The sequence below is a fragment of the Oncorhynchus tshawytscha genome, linkage group LG22, assembly GCF_018296145.1.
Source record: "Oncorhynchus tshawytscha isolate Ot180627B linkage group LG22, Otsh_v2.0, whole genome shotgun sequence".
In the NCBI taxonomy this organism is placed as follows: domain Eukaryota; kingdom Metazoa; phylum Chordata; class Actinopteri; order Salmoniformes; family Salmonidae; genus Oncorhynchus; species Oncorhynchus tshawytscha.
In genome coordinates this window covers 19,971,474-19,982,340 of record NC_056450.1, presented here as the reverse complement: position 1 = coordinate 19,982,340, position 10,867 = coordinate 19,971,474, and the positions used below count along the sequence as shown (strand labels likewise).

The 10,867-nt window shown below is 43.0% G+C and overlaps 1 protein-coding gene across 1 annotated transcript in view; it reads left to right on the top strand.

Annotated features, from left to right (window-relative positions):
• Positions 1–3,327: 3,327 nt before the first annotated feature.
• LOC112221542 (transmembrane protein 26) overlaps positions 3,328–10,867 on the top strand; it is a 31,491-nt gene continuing 23,951 nt past the window's right edge. The window contains exons 1-3 of the mRNA XM_042304367.1: positions 3,328–3,521; positions 5,067–5,214; positions 5,680–6,408. Coding sequence (XP_042160301.1) covers positions 3,328–3,521; positions 5,067–5,214; positions 5,680–6,408 — 1,071 coding nt within the window. The remainder of the gene's footprint in view (positions 3,522–5,066; positions 5,215–5,679; positions 6,409–10,867) is intronic.

Below are 10,867 nucleotides of genomic sequence, written 5' to 3'. Positions count from 1 at the left end.
ATTTATAAAGCCCTTTTTACATCAGCAGATGTCATAAAGTGCTTATACAGAAACCCAGCCTATAAACCTAAACCACAAGCAATGCTGATGTAGAAGCATGGTGGCTAGGAAAAACTCCCTAGAAAGGCAGGAGCCTAGGAGGAAACCTAGAACGAACCAGGCTCTGATATCTTGGGAGTCTGTTTTTGGTCCACGTTTTCTCTGTGTGGAGGCTGGCTGGGGGGCGTGAGTAAGGCTGTTATCAGGCCCAGCAGTGCTGAACCGACCAGGGGCCACCCCTGGGTGGGAAAGGGCAGGGCTGGGTGCCCATGGCAGGCTGTCTCCTCCAGTGTAGATAACTTTGTTCTGGGCTCAGAGAGATGACATCATGAAGGATGGCGATGAAGATGTCGGTGCAGAGATGGGAAGTGTTATCTGCTGCCCTTCACTAACAATGCCATCTAGTGGGGACACACACACACACACGCGCACACACACACACACACACACACACACACACACACTAGGCCTTACATAATATTTACGATTGGTGCTCCAGGCCAGAACTCATGGTGAACTGCAGATCCACTTTCTCCCAGATGTTGTCAATGAAAAGTTATTCCATAAGACAATTCCAAGAGCTGTTTACCCAGTGGCATTCTGCCAAATTAAGATATCTAATAATATTGGATGAATGATACTGCAACACTCATGAAGGTGTTATGACGGGTTTTATAAAGATGTTAGGAATGCCCCATTTGAAGTCAAATGTTACCCAGAGATTTAGTGATCTCTTATCTCCTGTGCCTACTCATCCAGTGATTTAGTGATCTCTTATCTCCTGTGCCTACTCATCCAGTGATTTAGTGATCTCTTATCTCCTGTGCCTACTCATCCAGTGATTTAGTGATCTCATATCTCCTGTGCCTACTCATCCAGTGATTTAGTGATCTCATATCTCCTGTGCCGACTCAACCAGAGATTTAGTGATCTCTTATCTCCTGTGCCGACTCATCCAGTGAGGCTACCTCTGTCAGACATGGTCTGTGTTGGGAGCCAGGGGGGGTGGTGGTGGTGTGTGTATTTAGGGTGGGAGGTGTTTAAAAAGCAGACACAGTGGCACAACTTAGCCATGTCATATAGAAGTGAGGGACTGCACACTATAGGCGTGTATCTACTCACGAAAACAAAAGCCTCTTAGGCTTGAAGAAATATTGGAGCTACATTTAAACCACTCTCAAGAAAGATTTAATTTCATCTGGACTTTTCACTCTGTAAGTATGACCATATAGTGTATACATGTATATTGTATGAAGAAAATAGACTGACAACACATTTTGATCATCACAATAATAGTTTTGTACTTTTTGTACAAAAGTTAGAAGTTTAGTTAGTTAGCTACTTATAGCTTAGTTACTTAGTTATTTAAGTATTTTAAGTATTATAGTTGCTTTAGTACTCAAAAGATGCAACTCACAGTATATAATTACATATTTCTAATGGACTTGCATTGATATTCAGTGACGAGCACATTTTCAGTTTGAATTGAACCAGTTGAGCTGACAGCCGTTTTGCACTGTTTCGCTATGATTTTACTCATCAATCTAGCAAGAGGGCAATATTTTATTAATGTAGTAGTGTTCCCTCCCCTTTAGAAAGCATTGACCTTTGGCTTTCACCTGGAATTGTTTATTTATGTCTGAGAAAAAAAAACACTTGTCAACCCATATGATTTACTACACAATAAAAGTATAATAAAACATATACAAATATGATGGTATGAATGAATAAGCCTTTTCATACTTTATAATACACTGTACATATATAGTTATAATCCGTTTTAGGAACATCTACCCAAATATTTCACCTTCTTTATTACTTTACCAAACATATCATGATATTAGTGATAGTCAAAATTATTTGTGAATGTTTAAATCAACATTTGGGCCATTTAAACAGTGTGCGTCTCTCCTATAGACAAGGGGAGAAGGACTATGTAAAGGGCTCGATTTTGTAGTTCTTAGCATATGCAATGTATCTGCCTCTGATGTAAAACAAATGTTTGACTTTCACACAAAATTACTTTACTTCTTTTAGGTTTAAAGAAGTGGATAGATCACATTTTTTATCGTAGAGCTATGGAAGTTATGTATTTAGATCCGCCTGCTTGAGATAAATTCAGCGATTGTTTTGCCATGCCTGTGCTGTGAAGCAGTGGAGTTGGATAAATGTTTTTCTAAGGACCGCCCCTTTGACATAAAGTTGCTGTGAAGTGATATAAATGGATGTAATGATGCAGCCGGCCACCATAGGGAGGCAAATACATGTTTATTCGACAGAGGATGTTGACATGGTCCTAGAAAGGTCTGAATGGCTGTCTTCTGACTAATAAAACGGTGGGAAATCAATCAAATAAGTTGTGTAAACATATACATATTTTTAAGTAATTTTAGTGCCCGATTTCGGGGACTGTCAGCTTAAGAGGTTTTAACCAGCTGAAATTGTAACCAACAGTAGATGTGACAAACATGGACAGTGCATTGGCCAGGGACCACTCCTAGTCATCACGATCATACAGCAGATGATCCTAAATGATCCAATATATAAAAATAAAAAAATTATGTCTCCGTACAGTCCTTTGAAGTTGACTGGCGGAGATCAGTTGACAGTTTTGTAATACACACTCACTTATCACTCTCAAAGTCACACTCCTCGCACAGTTCTTGCACAGTTCTTAATCAGTGTTGGCTTGTTTCATCCTACAGACTAGTATCTGGCTGACCTAGATCAGCTATGGAGGCTACTCATTGTCTAATGCCAATTCAACTGTTTGGTTTGGTCACAGATGGGCTAATACTGAATGTATGGGTTGATAAAGCTATTAGCCATACAGTATGGTATGTTAACCTAATTCATCAAGAGTCAGTCCGAGCTGACTTGGTTAACATGCGATGATGACTCAAATATAAGAGGTTTTTAGACTCAGTTCTTTGCAAAAATGTGTTAAAAAATATTCTTACTATTATATCACTGACACTCACTAACCTCCTGGGTGATACCACACATACTGTAGTAGAGCACTGGTGAGGTTCCAGATAGAACAGCTCTAGGATGAGCTTACCTCCTTCATTGTCTGGCTCCATCTGTTTATGTTTTAGCCAACTCCTCTGACTATTCATGTATGACATGACAATGATAATCTAAGGAGTTGACTGAAGCAGATCTGGGACCGGACACCTCATTTGATCCTAACCTTAACCATTAGGGCCAAACTGACCTTAGGTCAGTGTCTTAACGGACACTTCATCCTCCCCAACTGGGGCTTGTGGGACTCCTCTCTCAGACAGGATGTGTCGCATCATCAACTTCCTGCTGGCTCTGCTGAGCCGTTTCCTGTTTGCTGTGCATGGGGTGGTGACCGTGTGGCGTGTGGTCGCCGTCAAAGGGGAGCCCCTCTATTGGCTGCTGCTGATGGGCGTGGCTCTGCTGGGGGTGGAGATGGCAGTCACCATCAAGTGTACCCGCAATGCAGAGTGGAAATGGTAACGTCTATATAACATCTATAGCCTTACAGTGCCTTCTACAGCAATGACACAAAGCTAATAATGATAATCATTACCTATCATACACAATTTAGTCTTATAATGACTGCATTAAAGTGCATTATTCCTGTTGGCAAAGAAAAGTATTAGCCAAACTGTTTCTGGTACCAATGTTATGTAAGAATGAACACATATGAATTTGCCAGTGCTTCCTCCTTTTGCCCTGTATAAAGCCACAAGGCAGTAACTTGTCCCTCTAACATCAGCCACTCATACTACACTTACTTCCAATTCATATACACACTCACATCATCAACTCATTTAGAAGCCCTCTGCTCCATTATAGTGCATGATCTCGATAAAGCGTCCTCCTCAATCTATTCTCCATCATTTTCACAGTGCACACATGCACACCCACATGCACACGCACACCCACACACCCACACCCACACACCCACACCCACACACCCACACACAAAATACACAATGTAAGACTTACAGTGGCACATCCATTTTTGCACAATCTTTATTATCTATTCCTGTCTCGGAGTCGTAGCCCAAGTGGAAAACCTAATGAAAAACAATCAAACAGCCCCAGGGTTACACAGCAATTGTAATAATGATTAACCACACAAATGAACTCATTAATTTCATGCAAGGAAAAAAAAATCCTCTCCTGTTCATGTTGCGATAAATGGAAATGTTAGATAGAAAGACATTAGCAAATAAACCCGTTGGCCTGGCTGTCTTCACAGTCTACACAGCTCTGCCTGTTTTTTACAGGGGTGGAATTGGGATTGAAGGGTTGTAGTTGTCTCCACATTAACCTTTTTCTATTGGGATATTGACCTCACCACTGTACTGGTGGAACTCTTTTACGAGGTGGTGAGCTGCAGTTATAGTGAGCCACTTATTGTATGCATCCAAAATATCTTTCCCCTCTCTCTCTCTCTCTCTCTCTCTCCATGTATAGCTCTCCATCTCTATGTATACAGTATATCTCCCTAAAAATATGATATGTCCTTCAACAACACTCTGACTATCTCGCTTGCTGGATTTAACTGTCATTTTCCATGAAAAGCCAGTCTATTTATGCGACTCTTACTCCTTTTCAAACCGTCGTCTCCTGCATGGCTCAGGGCCCTGAACTGAATGAACATAAACACTGGATGACCTCTGCTCCTCACCCTTCAAAGGGATGACAGGAAATTATGCCATTGCCGATTCTAACGCAACAGGGGAATGATTCCTCCATCGATCCTAATGATACTGCAGAAGCCAGCCTTCATATTTCCTCCATGTGCGGAGGGGCATGCTGAGACGTTAACTTACTCCAGGCCCCTCTCTCCCTCTCACTTTGAAGTTCTTTCCTCATGGAGAAGGCTTTGCACTGTCAAGTGGGATTTGCATACATGATGAGAATAATTGGCCGTCTGAAATGGGACACTTCTGTAAGGCTTACTTCTTATACTGACTGGCCAAAAAAAACGTGTGTGTGTTGCTAAAAATAGCTTCCCCCTTCCCTCCTCGTCGCTTTGCTTTTAGGTTCTCCCCCATGGTTTTCCTCTACCTCAGTACCGTCATCCCCTCCATTTGGTTCCTGGAGCTCAGCCTGCTGCAGTACAAGCTCCCTGTCAACATCTCCTCTGGCCCCGAGCTAGAAGAGCTGCTGGCTCACATCCCCATCTCAGCGGTAGGTATCACACTACAACCCCCTCCCCACAGCAACAATGAACTAATACCTGATCACAGATAAGATGTGAATCTCTAGGGATTAATACATTATAAGGGAGGATGAGGGAAATGTAATTGACACATTGATTGAGATGTGATTGATTGATTGAGAAGTCTGAATTAGACTCACTTGAAGATACTCTCAGATATTTCTGTGATGATAATTTTGGGGCTATTTCTATTTTATGGGATTTTTTTGGTGGAATTTTTTGCTTCATGGCTACTTTTGAAGTTTGGGGACGGAATTTATTTGAATCTTGGAGCACAAGATAATGACAATTAAGTCAGGATAAATTCCCTCTTCAAGGCTCTAATGTGTACATTTTTATCTTCTGGTTAAGGAGCATTTTTAAAGATACATAGTAACTTTCTTAGAAGACAAAGTATCATCTCATTTCATTGTGTGTTGTGTTGACTGATGCAGGACATCTTGCAGCTGGACCCAGAGAACTGGGCGGCAGGGCTGGAGCAGACCATGCTCATCGTACTGGTGCTGGGCCGCTGGCTTATGCCCAAAGGAGACATGTCCCGCGACCAGCTCTCCCAGCTCCTCATGGTCTACGTGGGCCTGGGCGCTGACATCCTGGACATCTTTGACACCTTCAAGGAGCCTGAGGTCAAGACCAACCGGGCCGTTATCATTATGGGCCTTGCCCTCTTTTCCTGGGCCCTCATGCAGTTCCCCTTGGTTCTGACCCAGACCAGTCCCCCCAAGGCCCATCTCCAGACCTGTTTGTCCCAGCCCGGCTTCCCCCAGCGGGGCCTCTCTCAGGAGGGAAGCGTGGCTGTAGTGGAGGGACTGCCTGGAGCTCCCCCCTCCTGCTATACACCGTGCTGCTCCAGTGAAGTGTGGAGTCTGCTGTTGACTGTGGGGCTCCAGGACGGGCCATTCCTCATCTACCGCCTCTACCTCATGATCAGGGAGAACGTTCTCAACCAGCTAATGATCTTCTTCACCTGTAAAAACATCCTTGTCGTCCTGCTGGAGTTCTACAGGATCTTTGTGGTGCAGTGTGAGCAGCAGGGGGAGGGCTGCCTAGGGGGGCTGGAGAGGTGTGCAATGCCCTGGTGCCAACAAGCCCAGGAGGAGGAGGTGGAGGGAAGACGACAGGATAGTGGAGAACAGAACTGCCAGAGAGAGGAGGGGAGGGAGGTGGTGGAGGGGGATGAGGAGAGGGAGGGGGAGGGGAAGCGGGAGGGTAGCGGGGAAGGGGAGGAGGATGAGGGAAGAAAGGAAAGTGGAGAACAGAGCTGTAAGACAGAGGTGGAGGTGGAGGGGGGAGACAAAGAATCAGATCAGAGGGGTTGCCAGGTGTAGAGCCTACGATGCCATGATACATGACTCGACCCTTAGGCAGAATCTCCTTCACACACCAAGAGCCTGCCAACTCGATAACCTCCAGTTAAAAAGTATATTATGAAGAGACTCTGGTCTCTGGAGGCCAAGGAGTAGGGTAGTAGACACTGAGCAAGTGGAGTCCCTGAAAATGTTATCATATATATTATGTAATTCCCATGATAAATCTATGATAAGAGAGGGAGAGAGATGTACTTTCCATGAACACTATCACGCGACATACAACCAAGATGACTACAACCCAAGTCACATCTGTGAATCTCTCTGTGACTCTCTTTATATAGTACAAAATGCGATGTGTATTATAGGTAACTAACTAATGCAGCGTTTCCCAAACTCGGTCCTGGGGTCCCCGCTGGCTGCATATTTTGTTTTCTGCCCTAGCACTACACAGCTGATTCAAATAATCAACGCTTGATTATGAGTTGATTATTTGAATCAGCTGTGTAGTGTTCGGGCAGAAAACAAAATGTGCACCCAGGGGGACCCCAGGACCGAGTTTGGGAAACCCTAAAGTAACGTGCATTACTTAGCTAACACCAGATCAGTCCGTAGCAATATATTATTGTGCCTTTTGATTTGATGTATTCTTAGGAAACATCTGATTTTGTATGTCTTATTTGGAAATGTTATCATTTTGTAATATTATACATTGAGACATAGCTTAGTGTGATCTTTTGGTTTGGATCGTAATGAGGATGATGATGATGATTGTGGTGACGGTAATGATTTGAGAGATCTGTGTCTGTTTTGAAAATCGACATTGTTTCAGAAAATTCTTTTAAGCTTTCTGTATTGAAAAGTACATTAAAAAAAAGCTCTTGGTTGGTTGTCCTTTCATTTTCTACCATGTGATGGCAGTGTTACCAAGTCAAACAAACCACAGCTCAGCTGTTTATCAAATTAAAAGATACACACCAATGAGACAGAGCATTCCAAGCACAACGTTCCCTTCAAAGTAACAAGATTCACAATATTAACAATATTAACAATATTCACAGTGGTGGTGTACTTGACCATTTCCATTATTTGATATGCTCTCATTAAGCAATTCAAATGTTAATGCCATTAATAGTTTGCTTGACCCCCCTGATATATTGGATTTGGTGATGTGCCTATTATATTGTTACTTTTACAGTAGGATCAACTTGGGGCCATTGTCAGACATTACAGCTTTTGGATTCATCTGTGGATATGTGTAGTTTATAACACAGTTTCGGGAAGAGAGCTTTAAGTTTCAGAGGACACATTTAATCCACAGCATGAACTCCATATATGGAGACTGTCTTCCGTATTGGAATGCAGCCTTAGAGCAGGAACTCTATATATGGTCCCAGACACCTATATTGGAATGTGACTTATTAGCAAGGAACTCCATATGGACATAGAGCTGTGACCATGCCAATCTGTTCACCCGCATCCAATCTTCATTAGCCACAAACCTTCTTCACTCACCTGAATACCCTTGCTTAATCAATCACCCTCATAGTATTTAAACGGCATCCATCTTCACTCCTTTGTACAGCGTCGGGATAGGAAAGAGGAAGGAAGATGGTGGACGAACAAGAAGAGGAATATTGGGACAGGTACACAGAAACATGGATTTCTGAGGAGGAATGGAAGTGTAAGAAGAGGTCTAAGTGAATGATGAAACCAGAGGGTGGAGTTGAATTTGAGGAAGATGGCGGAAAAAAAAATTGAGATAGTGTCAAAGAAGATTGATGTCAAGTGCAAACAGAGTGAGCCGTGCACCAGACGGAGTTCTGGAGGTGAAATGGAATTGAACGGGGGCAAGTTAAGTGAGGTGGAAGGTGTGGTGAAGAGTTCGGAGCCCGAGCCTGACATCGATGGACATGATAAAGAAGAGGCTGGTCCAGTAGGAGTGACATTTTTGGGGAAAGTGGAACCTTTCCTTTTGGCGAATCCATTTGTGGTTTCAGGGTGGGTGAGAAAGCAGTTGGGTGCTGTTGAATCAGTGAAAGTAACCTGTAGTGGACTTTGATATATGATATTTGTTTGTTTCTTCTGCCCAGAGGGAGTGGGCGCTCCGTGTCATGCAACTTGGGTCAAGATCTGTTTCTTGCTTTGCTCTTAGGAATAGGGCACGATTGTAAGGAGTCATTTCTGGGGTAGAGTTAAGTGTGGAGGTGGAGCAATTGAAGTTGAAGATTCCTGGTGTTTGAGACGCCCGCTGTTTGGTTCGACGTAGACCCAGTGGTGAGTGTGGTGAAACAGAGGAGTCACTGTCAGTCCTTTTGAGTTTTTACCTGACAAAATCTTGGTAGGATATGTCAGTTAACCTGTTGGAGTTTTTGTACCGAATCCACTGTGCTGTTTCAGGTGCAACGTTTATGGTCATGTTGCAGCAGTATGGAGGAGGGAGATTGAAATATGTGGGAAGTGTGCAGGAGGGCATGGGACAGAGGATTGTGTAGTTTCAGTAGATAAATTGATGCGTTAACTGTAGGGGTGGCAATGTTGCTCTGAAGACAGTTTGAGGTGGCCAGAGTCAGGGTACTGCAGAGGGTGTTGTACAGTATGTTGAGGCAGTGAAGAAAGTAGAGGAGGATGTGTCAAAGGTGAGTGATCTGGAGAGGATCCCTGTGAGTAGTAGATCTGAACCAGCACAGAGTGATTGGCCAACGAGTGATATATCCTTCAGCAAGGTTTGATTCTTAGTGTTCATACTTAGCAATCACATAAAATAGATGTTGTGGTGGCAGCTGCAGAGAAGTATTTGGGTATATGAGTTTTGACATCAGAAGAGTTACAGGGCGTGTTGAGTCGTGGTGTCCCTTCCTAATAGGTCGTTGGGATGGTACAGGAGCAGAGGGTCAAAGTAGTGGAATTGGGGTAGTGTGTTTTTAATGTGTAGGGTTAGTTGGAAGTTTTTTTTAATGAATGTTATTAGATTTTTTTTTTTTTTGTATCATAAATGTAACGTGATTGACGACACGCTACCGCGCAGTAGGTGGCGGCATGCACAAACAAAATGTGCTTAACAGGCCGTACTGCAAGTTTGTTCACAACTGTGGGCTCACCCTGCCGGGAAGCCAGCCACCATCTCCGATGCCGAACTTGTGAAAGTGATATTATTATAATAATTATTTTGATTTACACGTATAAAGCTAAATGCTGAATTGTTGTGTACATAGACTGACATAATCCAACAACAGTACTCAAAGGAAAACAACAAAATATTTGGGATGTGGCTATTCCTGGGGCTTGGGTGAGGATCTTGCAGGTGGCAGCCCACTTCGCTCTGCTGGGCTCAATTCACACAGTCTCAACTGTCAACGGTCTCTCTGCTCTCAAGGAATGATGAATCGTTCTCATAAAAGGAAACAAAATGAAACCCAGCAAAAACGATGTAAAACAACTTGTATGGCAATCCTTGAAACTCCTAAATGTCTTTCTCATTCTATGAGAACCAAGCCTTTGCATTGACACCAAATCTAACTCCTTATCAACCTAGCCTCAGGGCAATTTGTACGATTTAGGATGTACATTTCTTTCCCTCCGTTTAGGATAATATGTAATGTTACGTTACAAATGGAATTGCATTTGTACAATATCATATGAATTGGAGGACGTAGAGTAGCAGAACACCATAGCAGTGGCGGTCAGTGCCATTTAAGATGAGGGAGGACGTTTATGTTTTAATGAGCATGGCCTTATTTCTATTACAGCATATTGGATGACTGTCATTCATTTTTTACATTCACACAGTTCACACTAACAGCGATAGGTTTAGGCTACTTACTACATGATACTCAAATTTTCCCTATACCCATCATGAGTTTGCTACAACCTAACCTATGAATGAAAGTTTACAACGTAGGTGCACACAGGTGGAGAGGAACATTTTGAGGTGACAGACAGTGACACATGTACAGACATTGACACATTCAACACTGTCTTGCACACTCTTGCCAACATTTGCAAAGGAGAGTTTCTATGGGACAAATTCAGGTATGTTTATCCCCATTTCGTTCCATTTGCTTCTGTTTAAGAAACATTTTTAACAGAATCGACAGAATGACTACACCAATGATCACGCGTAAACACAGTTCACTTTCATAGCAGCCACATTGTATTCCTTCTCGCATCTATGCGCTCTCCTCCTCTCACCTTTTCCATTCGCTTGTGGACTTCAATGCACAACACATCAGCTGTATGTGAACAGGCAAAAACAACTTTCCAAGCCAAACCATATAAGTGCTACACACAGCCAACATCGTTGTTACTATATTAG